This window comes from Pangasianodon hypophthalmus, chromosome 10 (genome assembly GCF_027358585.1).
Source record: "Pangasianodon hypophthalmus isolate fPanHyp1 chromosome 10, fPanHyp1.pri, whole genome shotgun sequence".
NCBI lineage: Eukaryota > Metazoa > Chordata > Actinopteri > Siluriformes > Pangasiidae > Pangasianodon > Pangasianodon hypophthalmus.
Window position 1 is genome coordinate 27159798 of NC_069719.1, and position 15475 is coordinate 27175272.

At 39.0% G+C, this 15475-nt stretch overlaps 1 protein-coding gene across 1 annotated transcript in view; it reads right to left on the minus strand.

The window, feature by feature from the left end:
- Nucleotides 1-993: 993 nt before the first annotated feature.
- ccdc85ca (coiled-coil domain containing 85C, a) overlaps nt 994-15475 on the minus strand; it is a 51533-nt gene continuing 37051 nt past the window's right edge. The window contains exons 4-7 of the mRNA XM_026926508.3: nt 13492-13593; nt 8172-8267; nt 6549-6647; nt 994-5111 (exon numbers count right to left, since the gene is read on the minus strand). Coding sequence (XP_026782309.1) covers nt 5022-5111; nt 6549-6647; nt 8172-8267; nt 13492-13593 — 387 coding nt within the window. The 3' untranslated portion in view covers nt 994-5021. The remainder of the gene's footprint in view (nt 5112-6548; nt 6648-8171; nt 8268-13491; nt 13594-15475) is intronic.

The following is a 15475-nucleotide window of genomic DNA, read 5'->3' on the forward strand; positions in this document are numbered from 1 at the left end:
AGTTTAAAACAATATTAAACTGTATATGTAGGGGTACCATGCTTAAGAATTTTAATTAGCTAGTTAAATAAATAAATAAATAAATAAATAAAAATAATATTTAGGTAATTAAAAGTAGAATGAATAGATATTGGCTTGACTCCAAAATGGTAGAACAGGTGAGTGTGAAGAAGTGCATTCTTTCTTTAATTAGTTTAACTTTTCAGGTTTTTTAGTGACTTTTATCTACTTACAGTTACTTTTTTATTTTCATAACATAAAAAGCTTTAAGCATTCCGCTGTTTTCATTTTAAAGTGCAATATAAATAATAATAATAATAATAATAATAATAATAATAATAATAATTTATTATTAAATATAAACAAAGCAATTGCTTCTTTATTTATAAATTAAATAAATAAACAATAATTAGCTCATTAAAAATAGAATAAGGTAAAGACATTTCCAATGTGTTGAATGTTTAATTTATTCATTAGAATTTAGGTCTAAATATGACTACGATAAATAAAATAAATAAATAAATAGATACATAAAATGCATTCTTTTCCATTTAGTTTGTATTTTCAATTTTATTTGGTTTAATGACATTTAAATGCTGATTTCTGTAACTTTTTCCCCTTTGGGGTTTGCTTCAGTTAATAATAATAATAATAATAATAATAATAATAATAATAATAATAATAATGATGATAAATGCATAGAAAACAAGAACCTTATTTTAAATTGCTATTTTAATTTTAATATTAAATTCTGCTGTTATGTGTGTGTATTCATACACACGCACACACACACATACTGTACACGTATATACTTTATAGTATAATTACTAAAATATTGGCCTTGAGTACTGTTTAAAAATCTCCAGCAGGGGGCGCCATTACATTTTTTTTTTCTGTAATTACATGTTCATTTCATTCAGTCCTGGGATTTGAGCCCACAACCTTCCTCTGCCTTTACCCTTCTCTAAACTTCAGTAAATGTTCAGACACAGCTTTACAAAGAGTGTACATTTTATTTTCAATCATCTACAGGAAGTGCACTGAGTTTCATCTCGACGGCTTTTCATTTCCTAAATGAAACCTACAGCACAGTTCTTATGAAAAAAAATTATAATAATAATAATAAAGGCATGCTAGTTACAGATATTCTACAGGAAAGAGGTATTTACACAGCGAGATCTCCTACAACAGTTTGCTCAGGTGGCACAAACACAGACTCGAGTTAGAGATCTTCACATCATCACATCACCTCCTCGCTCACAAACGAAGCAGTGCATTTGAAAGCAAGGTTAGGAAAATAGCAGTCTGGGATTCATGGATTTTTTTTTTCTTTTGTGTTTTCAAATTAACAAATATTAAAAAAAAGAGTCAGTAGTTTAGACTACTTGGACAGGAAGGACACTTTTTCCTCCCCCCCAAAAAATAGTTCAAATGTTGACCGCTCATCTTTTAGAGCATCCTTTCATTTTTCATAGAAATATCAAAATAGAAACTATTTTTTTTTAATCTTTCAAATGATTGCTGCTCGTTTTTGTTCAGTCACATCCCAGACATAAAAAAAAAAAAAAAATTAAAACACACACTCACACAAGACTGCCAAAAGCCACCTGCTGCATCTTGGCTCAAGAAGAAACCAACAAAATTCATCTGACTTTATATCAGAGCAGCACCGATAAAGTGCTTTTACAACAAGGAGAATCTGAAATTTCTGACTTTGCAAAACCTTTTCTCTCTGAAGTAATTAAAAATACAAAAAAATTATTATGGCTTCTCGAATTATTGTACTTCAATTAAGAACTTTGCTCATGCTTCCTTTCCTCCTTGCTCATGTGCTCTTACTGTGTGTGTGTGTGTGTGTGTGTTTGTGAGCCAGAGAGCTGCTGATGTTCCAGAAACGTCCGACTCATTCACGTCAAACTCTTTCCTTCGGGGCTCCAAACACAGAATTCTGGGATATTTTGGACGCTACACTGCCAGCCAAAAGCTGTTTTAATTTATTTCAGTCACTCATCATGCTACAGATAACGATAAACCCAAGGCGCTGATAAATTCTGGATTCTGATTGGTTAGAAGGTGTTGATGCGTTATGGTTTCTATAGTAACAGCTTACGAAGGGACTTGCATCGTGGACGCTGTGCGTAAACTGGCAAAAAAAAAAAAGACTTAAAAATATGTAATCATTGATATGATTCTGTAAGGAGATGTTTGTTTAACATTCGAGGAAGGAGTCTCCAGTGTCAGTAGGTTTTCAGGACGGAGGAGCTCTGGTTTCTCGAGAACATGACAAGCTGCTTTTTTTTGTCTTAGTGGAAAAAAAGAGGCTGGTGAAGGGACTGTTTATAGCTGCTATAATGTAAGTGAGAACCGGAGCTAATTTTTCCCAAAATATTAAATGTAACGATAAACGGATAAAAAGTACAACATGTAGTTCTTTAATAAATAAAAGTTGTACATTTCTGTACACTTCAAGGCATGCTGTTGTAGGAAAATAACTTCAGGGTAGTAGCCACATTACATCACCTGAAAGTTGATTATTTTCCTATAACAGCATGCCCCGAAGTGTTTTATTCCTTACTTGGTGTCTACATCTGTGTATTGAAGGACTTATTCATGAGGCACACTCTAGATTTGATTTTATTTATACCCAATGTATACTTTTCTAAATTTACAGCCAGTCGTTTAAAGCTTTAAGTAGAAAACCTCCTCTCTGAAGGCTGATGCTAATGATATATATTGGTGTTTTGTTCATATTTGTAACACAGCGCTATGCTACATTCACATTTCTCCATATTTGTGTAAAAAAATACACAAATATTCAGAAAGATCTGACGTTCTGATGGAATTAAGGTTAGTCATGTGACTATGAGACGTTCTCTTCACTGTCTCCGCACTCGTTCTTGTCATGACGACGGCAATGAGCAAAAGTCCCTGAGCTGCCGGAAGTGAAATCCTCACACGTTACTCGTTATCTTCTGCGAGAGAAAAATCTTGAAAAATCAGAGCAAGGAAAAATATCATTGAGACTTTACAGTTACATCATTGAGACTTTAAACATTCTGGTTAGAGCTTTGCACAAATGCAGCAAATATCTTTTGTGGCAGTACCGAGTCTTCCATACGCAGTGAAGATGTTAAAGGTGCAGTTTGTCATTTTTAGAGCTCTGCAATCAAAACTTTACAATCAACACACCTGCTTGGGTAAAACAACAAATACATCAATAGTTTCCTTTTTACAGAAAATGGGCATAATCTGGCCTGAGTAGCTCCGTTCCACTTGGGGCGGAGCCTATTTCAGGGCCAGAAAAGTGTAAATTAAAACCTGAAATAAAAAAAAAAACAAAGAGATCCAATGCGAATCAATATTTTCATATTTCAAACACAGTTTTCATATCGTTGAAATATGATTACATATAATAGAAACTCTAGCAAATTACAAACCGCACCTTTAAACAGCACAAATTTCCTCATCTACACAAAATTTCATACCTGACTCTGCTGAATCTCATGTACATGTACGACAGAACGTTTGTCTAGAGATCTCATAAACCAGTCCTAACCTTACGTTCACACTAGTACTGTGTGTCGCTTGTAGTTTGTCTCTTGTGGGCATTGCCTCTTTTTTGAGTTTGTTTGTTTTAGTTCCAATGAGAAACAGTAGTAGCTATATTTAGCTTCTAAAGCTAACCTGATTAACACAAATGAAATAACACATTAATCAGTGTGAAAACTGGTTACTTGATTTACGCTACGTGCCTGGGCTCGAACTAGCTGTGTATTCAGTGCTAGCTACGTACTCATCAGAGACACCAACGTTTTCTGCTACTTCCTTCCAAGCTTTATGTTTCTTCGTAATGTCTCTCTAAACATTTAATTAGAGTTCAGGATATAGCGTTTATAAGTTTTAAGAAACGTTACACCACAAGGATGAGGAATCATTTGAACCAATCGTTTGGATTTGTCACATAACCACGTCATACTTACTTTGTATAGAATTGATAAAATCTCAATGCAAATGTCGCTTGATCAAAAATGAACGGTTTCTTTGTCGTTTTGTTGTTTGTTAGTGTGAACGTACGGCTAGTCTCACAACGTAAACAACTCAGCTACGTGTTTTCAGACAACATTAAGACTTCGTACTGTTTTGCTGAGACAGAATTCAGTAACAAACCCCGGTTCAGACGTCTGTGCTGGATCTAAAGCTTCATTAGTACAGGAGTGCTTTTACTCAAGACCACATAATTAGCCAATGCTAAGCTACCTTACCCGGTGTTAAAGGGACTAACTGCATAAGGTCATATAGCTTTAGGATTTTAATAGTTTATCATTTACAAACGATTGTCAAATTGGTCTAAAATAAAATGCCTTAAAAGTGAGACACTGTATGACACTGAGATGGAGTTCGTCCTAATGAAAATAATCGCCCATAATTTGTCCTCAACAGCCAAAGAGGGCTGTTTTTCATATGCTGGACGTCTATTTGGGTTAAGAAAACACTGACTGGTTTCTTTCTAACACCAAGTGTTTATATCTTGGGGAAATACATAAAAATGGAAGCAGACGAAAAGGAGTGAAGCAATCCTGGCGTGTACTTGTGTAAACCTCTCTAGAGAAAGGAGGAACAGAGGGTAGATTGCTACATCTCGTTTCGCATCCGTCCTTCATGATGGTTTATTCTCCTGAAGTAGGTCTTAATGCTTTAGGATCATTTACGACTGAGTGAACCAGCTCCATTGCTGGTGGAGTGTAAAGTCAGGATTTCTAACTAAAACCAGTCTCAATGTCCATTAGGTAATGGATACCACTAGCTGCCTTAAATCCTGTTTAGATGAGTGGACAAAAAAAAAATCAGCGTGTTAAGTCAGCTTGTGCTGACTGCATGGACCCTAATGTACGCTAAAACATGGCTGCCGGCATGGAGCCATAGGAGTGCAGGTTTGTACTCTGATTGCTTTCTGAAGTGCTCTGAAGTTGCGCTGGTTCTGGACGGACTGGCGTGTTGGTGTGTGCTGATCGAGGCTGGAGCTACATCGGGGCTTTAAACTGGTTTCCAGAGAGATGCTGCCGGATGGACGGCTTGGAGCCTGCTGCATCACCGAGCTTACGCCACACCACCTGAACACAGAGTAAAAGAAACAGAGAGGGAAAAAAGAGAAAGAGAAAGAGGGAGGTGTTACACACTGCTTTTGTTGCAGAGACAGTGGAGTAGGCGGCGGGGGTTGATTCAGTGTATGTGGAGAGAAGAAAGGACCCATTGTAGCTGTGTGTCATCTCTGTGATTGTGCCCTTGACAGGCGACAGGGCCTCGAGTGCACACTTATCCGTGAGGGAACTACACGGCTCTGCAGGTCCCACAGTCCACGCCAGTCCCATGGGTTTAAGAAGAGGCCCCTCTTACTAAACCTGCCCCAATCTGCCCTAATCAGTCCCACTCTGGGTTAGAAGGTTTAAAAAAATAAATAAATAAAATACTGTGCCTTGCATAAATATTCGCCCTCCTTGACCTTTTCCATATTTTGCAGTTTTACAACATGGAAGTGAAATGGACTTAATTGGTGGGAATTTATAAAATCAATAAGTTTAGGGGAAAAAAAAAAAAAAGCCTCCATTGCTGTGAAACCAAGGGTAACTCTGAGCCAATAGCAATCCAATACCCTAAAAGAAGCGGTTCAAAGGACAACCATAGGCTGGACACTCCACAAAAAGTGGCAAGTCATATGAAACCCTATTTGAAGCTTGCCAGAAGACATGTTGGAAACTCAGCAAACATGTGGGAAAAGGTTCTCTGGTCTGATGAGACCAATATGAACTTTTTGGCTGTAGTACAAAGCTTTACATTTGGCAGAAACCCAAAACTGCTCATCAACACCAACCCCTGCAGCGAAGCATGGTGGTGGTAGCATCATGTTGAGAGTTACCCTTGTCTTTGTGGTTACTTCTCTGATTTCCCTTTCTGATGGAGGGCCTCGTCTTGGCAGAGACACAGTTGTGCAATGCTCTGCCCCATGCTGTTCTTATCCAATCTGCCCCACTCTGTTCTTATCCAAACTGCCCTGCTCTGTTTGTTCTTGTTCTGCTCTGCAGTTCTCCACAGCTCAGAGGAGCCCAATAGACCCACATTGTTCTCAGCGCTAAAGTTATTTTAATTACTCTGACGGCTGCACTATAAACTCCACAGAGACCCTTTTTTTTTTTTTTTTACTGAGGCCTCTAATAAAACAGCGTGAAAACCAGGTCCTGCCAGTGGGGTCACTGAAACACTGTCCTCAATCAAAGCCAGGGCAAATTTAACAGGAAAACAAATTCTCTAGTATGGCCTGCTCCTGATTATATAAATGCATAAGCATGAGAGCAGTGTGTTCCCACTTGTTGTGTGGAGGTAAGCCCACAATGCACCTTATGAAGGTCTTGTTAAGGAGTTGATGAGCTAAATCAGGTGTGATAGTATAGGAGAAAAGACCAAATAAGGAACAGGGATTTGTACATGCTGCTTTATGACACAAGAGGCAAAAGTACTAATCCAGGTTCACCACCTGTAGTGTTTGGACTTACATTACACATTTCCCTCACGATAGCTTTCTCTTTCTCACTGAGATCCTCCTCGTAGTCCTCAGGAATCTGTCTATCCAGGTTCTCGTGGACCTCCAATACCTGAAAGAAACGGGGAAGAAAAAGCGTAAGATTGGGGGCATCATTGGACCAAAGCCTGATTTAAACCTCCATCTGTGTGTCGCTATCTGAACCGCTCCACTTTACACATGTACATCACAGCACAGTGTAAAAGCGTTGTTCCTTTCAAATTAAAACATTACATTATTTCGTTTTTTTAATGTATTCTATATGTTCAAATATTCCCATAGCCAAAGAAAAGCAAGGTAATAGTGTTATCCCTGTTACATCAAAGAGGTTGTACATAGCGTAACTATTTTATTGAATAGATAATGAGACAAACATATGCTTTATTGTTTTCTTTTCGTAACATGTAGTGTATCTCTACTAATCTATCATTAAAATACTTTTCTCGTTCAAGTCAGTGCATCGCAGCTGTTTGTTATGGAATCTGTGTTTTTTCACAGATTAACTTGTAGCTTAACTTCAAACTCATTCAAGATTAAATTGTAATATGTGATCATTTGGAAACGAGTCTTACAGGTGTTCTTTAAGCTAGCTCTGACTAAAATTTACCAGCGCTGAGTCACATAGTAGACTACTGACCACATATTTTATTTACATATACATTATTCACAAGCAATTATTCGGAATGCAGCAGATCCTTGAATCAGATCCATCATCTGGGTGAGGGCGAGGGCAAAATGCAAGCACAATAATAATGCTTCTAAAAGAAATTATTTGGCAGGTGGTTGTTAGAAACAGCAAAAATAAAAACATAGCTTTTTTGCACAATACCTCCGATTCTCTTTGCAGAACAGACAATCCTTCCTCCAAATTTACGTACAAAATAGTGACAAAGTTCACACGATAAACAGCTCTTGCATTTACTTTTGTGAGGAAGTGGGATTTCACGCTACAGCTGGGATCGATCTCAGGTAGCGTGTGAGCCTCATCTGCAAGTGATTGCGACGTGTTCGCCAAACAACTGATCGCAAACAATTCAAGTCGTGTACTGTGCAAGGTGGCAGCGATTCTGAGATTTTTAAAGTTGTGTAGAGTGCACTCGGCATAATGTTAATTAGCAATAAGAAAACCTTCATGTATACACCAAAATTAAAATAGAGAAACCAAAGCCAGATAAAATGTTCATGTAATAATTCAGTAATTATATTATAAAAATTGGGAGGTTGTATGGGAACTAATATTATGAGGCAGAAATACGCATGACAAATTATTCTTCTCGTCTTCTGTTTAGTTTAATAATGACATTTGAAGGATTTTGCTGAGATAGACATTTAAAAAAAACACAAGCAAGGACATTTAAAATTGGCTAACATGCTGACAGGACACACAAGCTTGTTGTTGTTGTTCCCGATGAAACACTGACATTATATGCCACTTCTTATATGCACATAAATTTGGGTTGGATTACATGCAACTGTGCATGCAAAGACTTAATTCTGAATCTGCATTAGCAATGTTGGAGAATATATGAGCATGTGTTAAAATGAACTTCCTGTGAAGTGTGTATGAGTTAAACAGTCTTACGCATGTAGAATTTACCTTCATGGCATGAACCAGAGCTTCGGGTTTCTGAGAGGACGTCATGTAGGGGGTGATGGGCGAGGGCAGATCTCCACCCGGGAGTCGAGCAGTGCCCTGTGGAGACAAACACACACTGAGTGATGACTGCTAGTTTTACAGTCATGTTATCGGAGAGGATGTGTGTTTTTGGAATAAGTCAGGCCTGTTTTTCTGAAGGGTTAAACCGTCTCAGAGCTCATCACTGCCAGTGCCGCCCTCGCGAGCACCGAGCGCATCAACAATGAGTTCTTTTAGTGGGTTAGGCCTGGCGAGGCCCTGTTTAGACACAGCCTTTTGAGTTTCGTTCTAGCGTTAAATCCACAACAATTGAGCCGCATTCCAGCAGTGGGGGCTGCGAGCAGAGCACTGAACAAGAGCAGCTCCTTGCTTTCAGCCTGCGCTGCTCATTTACAGTCGCCAGAACACTCACATTGGGCTGAAACTGTGGGCATTTCACACACTACTGATATGGGTACGCCCACAGGCACGAGGCTGATCACATTCACTACCAAGGATGAAGTCCCTTCATTGAAATTTACGGCCTGGGGCAACTCACCACTTAGAGGCCATGTTCCAATACCATCTGATGAAAATGACTGCTACTGTCGAACGCACTAAACCAAACTACAATTTACCATCCAGGAGCCAATCATCAAAATTCAACAGGCAGAAGCCAAGCTCAAATAACGCTTAACACTCATAATCCAGGACCACACATAAAATACACTCACTACACTAAACTATATTACTCTACTATACTACTGTAGAGTAAATTTACTACCCACAGGCCACACTCAAATATACTCCACTTTACTACAGTAGAAAAAATTTACAATCCAGAGGCCACACTCAAATACACTCCACTATACTATAGCAGAGCAAGTTTAACATCCAGGAGCCACACTTTAAAAACACTTGACTATACTACAGTAGCGTAAATTTAAATCCAGAGGCCACACTCAAATATACTCCACTATACTACAGTAAAGTAAGTTTAATATCCAGGGGCCACATTCAAATACATTCCACTATACTTTAGTAAATTCACTATACAGAGGCTACACTCAAATACACTCTACCTCACTATAGTACATTAGATTTTCTACCTAGGGGCTACTTTCAAATATACTTCATTATACTACAGAAGATGTACACTGCAGGGGCAACACTTAAAACACTTATCAATATTAGAGGAAATATACACTCCAGGGGTCATACTCAAATACATTATATTATCATCACACTAGAGTAAATTTACTATCTGGGTCCACGGTCAAATACATCCCACAATATTTTAGCAAATCTACTACACACCACTCAAATACACTCCACTATACTGAAGTAAATTTACGCTCAAGAGGTCATGCTATAATACGCCCCAATTTAAACTTGGATAGTAAAGTTATCCAATTAGGATATTGACAGGACCACATTCATTTGCATTTGCAGTTTAAGGTTTAGCTTTAACTGCCTCATTTCTATCTGAGGCTTAAAGTTACATCTTGGATCTTTTTTCTGTCAGTCATGGCAAATTTTTTTAGAAACAGACACCACACTCAAATCCACTCCACTGGGCCAAACCAAAACATTCCTCGCTCGCTAGATGCCGTCGTTCTTGAGGGTGAGATCTGTCTTTTGTTAGTACAGGACGTAAGAGGGCATGAATATGCAGTTGTGTAGTCTCCTATATTTAAGAGTTTTCAGGCTCATAAGACTAAACAAGCACACTGAAGTTTACACTATCTTACTGAAATGCACCCATAATAATGGTGAGAGGATTAAGTAATCATCCTGTGGTGCTGCTGTGTCCACATCTGGAGTTGTGCCATGGGGAACACGTGTGAGAGTGACGCAGAGGGAACGTTTAATTACACAGCGTTAGTGTTTGGAGCTTTCGGCCAGCTGAGCGTCTCTGGAAACATCATCATCTCCATCAGTCATGTGATGTACCATCACAATCCACACACACACAGACACACACACACACACACACACATGGCAGAAGAAGAAAATTTCCATAATTCCACCTGAATCAGATCCTAATCATTCATTTGAAAGCCTCCATTTGGTTTGGAAGGGCTCCCAGGTTCAACTTTACAGTCTTGAAGCCTAAATGATGCATTAACCATTTAAACACTGTCGAGTGAGATGCTACACACAAACTAAAACAAACATGTGTGTAAATCTTCGCAAAACAAACACTCCTAAGATGACCAGGCAGTGCTTTAAGTGCCAGATAAACCTGGAAGAGTCTGACCTTTGAGCCACTTCCGTCTTCAACAGGCTTATAGGGGAATAAAAAAACCTTGGTGGCTATAATCCGCTGTTAAGAGCGACCAAGAGCTCTGCACAGCAAATCCAGTATGGCAGATTAAGCCTCAGGTGATAAACACAACGTCTTTGGCGTCGTGCAGGACGTGTTTGTGGAGGAAGTGGAGATGGCCGATCTTAACTCACCAAGATGAAGTTCCTGACTGCACTCAGTGTCATAGCAATGAAGCTACGAGATAAATAAACGATTACAAATATGTCTTTATAATGGAACTGCAACAATATCATCTGTGTAATCTATAGACAAAGCCTCATAAGGAAGGAAGGAAGGAAAGTTGGCAGGAAGGAAGGAAGGAAGGAAGGAAGGAAAGTCAGAAGGAAGGTTTTTATTTCTAAATCCCCAGTTACAGAACACATTTTTATTAAACTCATAAACATACTTGTTAAACCCATTACATTCAGGTGACCAGTCAAATCTAAATAAATAACTAAATAAATAAAAATACACTGACTGTAATAACTTTGAAAAAGGTGGATTTAGCAGCATTGTCATGCCTCTGTGTTTGTGACAGTGTGAAGATGACTGAGAAAGGCTCTTCTCTCTCTCGATTAAAACAGCAGTTTAAAATCTCTAGATGAAACCCACCATGTTTTCTAATTGAGTTCTCCTACGTGAAGAAGCTGCCGATGTACAGAACTAGGCCGAGAGCTCTGATTTAGCCTGTCACGCCCAATGAGCGCTCTGATTAGCTAAAGCTGGAGGGTTACGGGGAGGGGGTTAACATCCACAGGGCTGATCGTGACCTTTTTTCTAAGGAGAAGAGGCGGAGGATAAAGAAAAGTACCTCAGGGAAAGAAACAAAGCAAGAGAGAGATGGGGAGAGAGAGATGGGGGGAGAGAGAGAGAGAGAAGAAGAAAGAGAGAGAGAGAGATGGAGTGGGCGGTGATGAAGGAGAGAGGAAGACGGTCTAAATAAAGAAATGTTCATTTCATGCTCCGTCTCGTTAAGCCGTGTGCAGCAGCGGATGGAGGATGGAGGCATGAAAAGCACGAAACACTAAATAATCTCATGCGCAGACATTTTATTGCTGTGAGTTTTTACTCAAGTCTGAGAGATGTTTACACAGTGGTGCAGGTTAGTGTCACTTGGAAAGGACCAAGCTAGCATGAGACTGTCAAAACTGTCTGGGTTTGAAGAGCTCAAAAAAAAAAAAAAAATCTGTTTAAACACAATTAATTATTCTTTTTCCCTATCATTGTACAGCAGCCAATCCAGGAAGCATGAAGGCTAACACGTATTTCCTTTGAGAAGCATCACGCCACCGCAGGCTCAGAGAACGTCAAAGGGACGTGACACGACAAGCCGACGTCAATCAAGGATGACTCACAATCCTGTTTGGTTGCCTCACGTCTTTAGTGAGAAGTTGAACTCATGCCACAAAAACAGCAGCTGACTGTTAGCATGAATGTATGGCTTCAGTCTTGAAATTAAATAACTCTCCAGAACAGCAGAGGGCAGTAGTCTGTAGTCAGATATTGCTGGAAAAAAAAAAAACCTCTGAAACTGAAATGGTGCCATCATTGTTTTCTATAAAATATGCAAACCATGCATCATTCTGTACCTGCTAGTTGCATACTACATTACAAAATGACTTGGTTGTCAAGTCTTCTGGTTGATGTAATGGAGAAACATTGCGTATGTACTTAAAAAAATCCTATCAGCCAATCAGAGAACTCTTTCACCCACGTTCCACTTACCCAAATTCAACACACTTAATCACCACTAACAGACAACGACAAGGGCTAATGAGCACCAATGGGGTAAGACACAATGCTCTGGGTAATGGCTGATGGGTGGTTTGGTGATTAGAGCCCAACTAAACAAGCTTGAAGGAGAGGACTAACTATTCAATTCAGTATATATACTTTACGGCCAAAAGTATGTGGACACCTGACCATCACACCCATGTGGTTCTTCACCAAGCTGTTGCAGAAATTCTGAAGCACACAATTGTATAGAATGTCTTTGTATGCTGTAGCATTACAATTTCTCTTCACTGGAACTAAGAGGCCCAAACGTGTTCCAGCATGACAAATGACAATGCCCCTGTACACAAAGCCAGCTCCATGAAGACATGGTGTGTGAAGGTTGGAGTGGAAGAACTTGAGTGTCCTGCACAGAGCCCTGACCTCAACCCCACTGAACACTTTTGGGATGAACTGGAACACCGACTGCATCCCAGACCTCCTCACCAACATCAGCGCCTGATGTCACGAATACACTTGTAGCTGAATGAACTCAAATCCCCATAGGCACGCTCCAAACTCTAGTAGAAAGCCTTCCCAGAAGAGTGGAGCTTATTATAACAGCAAAAAGGGGAATAAATCTGTAATGGGAAGTTTAACAAGCAAAAACGAGTGTTATGGTTCATAAACTTTGGCCTCAGGAGCTGTTCAAGTGGAAAGGACGACCATCCTGACCACCCAGAGGGAAGACCAATGCCAGGAACCCACAACCTCCTGGCAGTAGGGTGAATATTTAGACAGCTGCATCAATCGGGAGCCAGTGCAGTAATGTCAAGAAGAGAAATGACAACAAGGTGCTCTGAGATGCGCATACGCCTGTTTATATGAAGTTATGAAGTTACAGGCTTAGGTGATCCGAGTTAATTTAATAACCTGCTTTCTGGAGGTCAGCTGGAGGTTAGCAGGCGGGCTCTGATCTCTGAGACACTTTGTACTTGAACAACAGCTCTCCTGCAGAGATCAAACCCCTGCACAGAGACAGGAAAACATCTGAAAGCTGAAACAATTTGTAATTTTTTTCCAGAGGCTTTCAGACAAAAGGCTGATGACTGATAGGAGAGAACTTCCACATTTTAATTTTTTGGTGTCACTAGAATGACAAAAAAGCATATTTAAAAGTTGATTTATGCCTGACATACAGTATGAAATATTTTGATGACGGTGGAGGTCAAAAAGCAAAAAAAAAAAAAAAAAGTTGCCTGGAGCAAAGTCCAAACGTACGTTCTGTAAGGCGTCTTGCTGCTTGGAAAGCGCAGAGAGCTGGGACTCGGAGTGATACAACGACAAGCCTTTCTTCAACGTCTTCAAATCACCAACATTCCCCTAACAAACACACAAACACACAAGACAAAAACACAAATATATTTACATTAAAAAAAGTGACTGGAACAGATACACAACATGTACCACAATTAACCAAGAACAGCAAAAATCTGGAAATATGCATATACAGTACTACAGCACCGTGAAAGTCTCCAGTGTCAGCGCTTTGTAACAGTCAATCAGTCTTCAGGACAGACGAGGTTACGTTTTGCGGTTTCTCAGTAACATTACAAGCTGCGTTTTTTTGTCTTATTAACATCCAAAAACGAGAAAAAAGCGAAAGAACATCTGTTTGGAGCTGCTAAATGATTAAAGGAATTAACTTGTTTTGCAGACATTTAATGTAACTGTAAATGGATAAAAAGTAAGCTATGTCATTCTTTAATAAATGAAACATTGTAATTGTTGACAAATTGTGGCACTAGAGCAATAAAACACTTCAGGACTCCACTTTGTCGTCGATTATTTTTCCATAGCAGCACATCCCATAGTGTTTTATTCATTGCTTAATTGCACAACCTTAAGCTGGTATTAATAAACTGTATAAAAATAAACTTTCTGCTTGGAACAATGGCTCTTAAACGACAAAAACAAACGTATAATCTGTCTATATTAGCTTCCAGTTTCCTCCAGTCTTCTTCTTCCCATCTTCAGTGTTTTGGAGTAAAATGGTGACAGCAGGAAACAAATAACAGAAAGCAAATGAAGATTTAAGACGTTTCATTTTCCAGAAGAAATATAAGTGAAATGTTTCCACTATTCAGTGGAAAGTGCTGAAAACTCAGTGATAATTAAGCTGGTCTGTTATATACATTTCTTTATTTTTCTTTATTATTACAGAAAGCCTGTGGCACGTAAAATCCACAATTTTTCTTTAGCTCGTCCCAAAAAAGAAAAGTCACTACACTGCTGTATTCTGTGCGTTACTGGCACTGAAGAGTGTTCATGCCCTTAAATCAGGTCAAATGCTACTAAACCGGCAATGCGCTCTCCCTTGATCATTTGCAAATGTCCTAAAATGTACTGTAGCTTCTCGCTTGTTAGGCTTGCATCAAAGGTGGATGATATTTTGTGATATTTCTCCAACATTTTGATGATTCTTTTGGCACTGAATCATAAGTTCACCAGTCGACACTCTGCGTTTTCTCTGTTTGCTCAGGTATCAGTGACAGACGGAAGACTAGCATCAGGATGAGCTTTGGATGACTTTTTGAAAAAAGGCCGAAGAAGAGTCTCAGCTCATCCATCTCCTTATTGTCTATTTGATCACAGCCGGATAAAGCCACTCGAGTCAATAAACTGCCCTCCAAGTCTCTTCAAGCCTGAATCATTAAGAGCAGAGTCTCCTCCTTAAGCCAACTGAATTATTATTGATATTATTGATGAATCCTGGCTGCTGTGGGAAAAAAAAAAAAAAAAAAAAAAAAAAAGAAAGAACATCGCAACTCTAAAATCAGTCTTCTCCAAACCGCTTTATTTCCTCAGTGCTTGGCCCCCTAACTGCAACACGCAGCGATCTGCGGCTTAAAAAATCACCCCAGACATGTTTGCTGTCTGAAAACTGTTCCAGTTTTTCATTCTAGCTATGATGTAGCTAACAAATAATCGTAGCTAACAAGTAATGAACGCTGATAGCCGGCAGTTTAGCATCGTTTCAAGCTCCATTTCTGAATCATCACACTCGCCTCAAGAAGAAACCTTTGGCTCAGTATTACAATTTGTATATATACAGTACTATAAAATCTTTAATTAAAACCTAAAAGTTATATACACAATCGGTTCCAGAATTATTGCCACCCTGAGGCCACTAGTAGACATTTTACAGGTTGCATGACTATTAATTTTTACTAGTTGACCAGTTTTTTTTTTTTTAAAGTGGTTG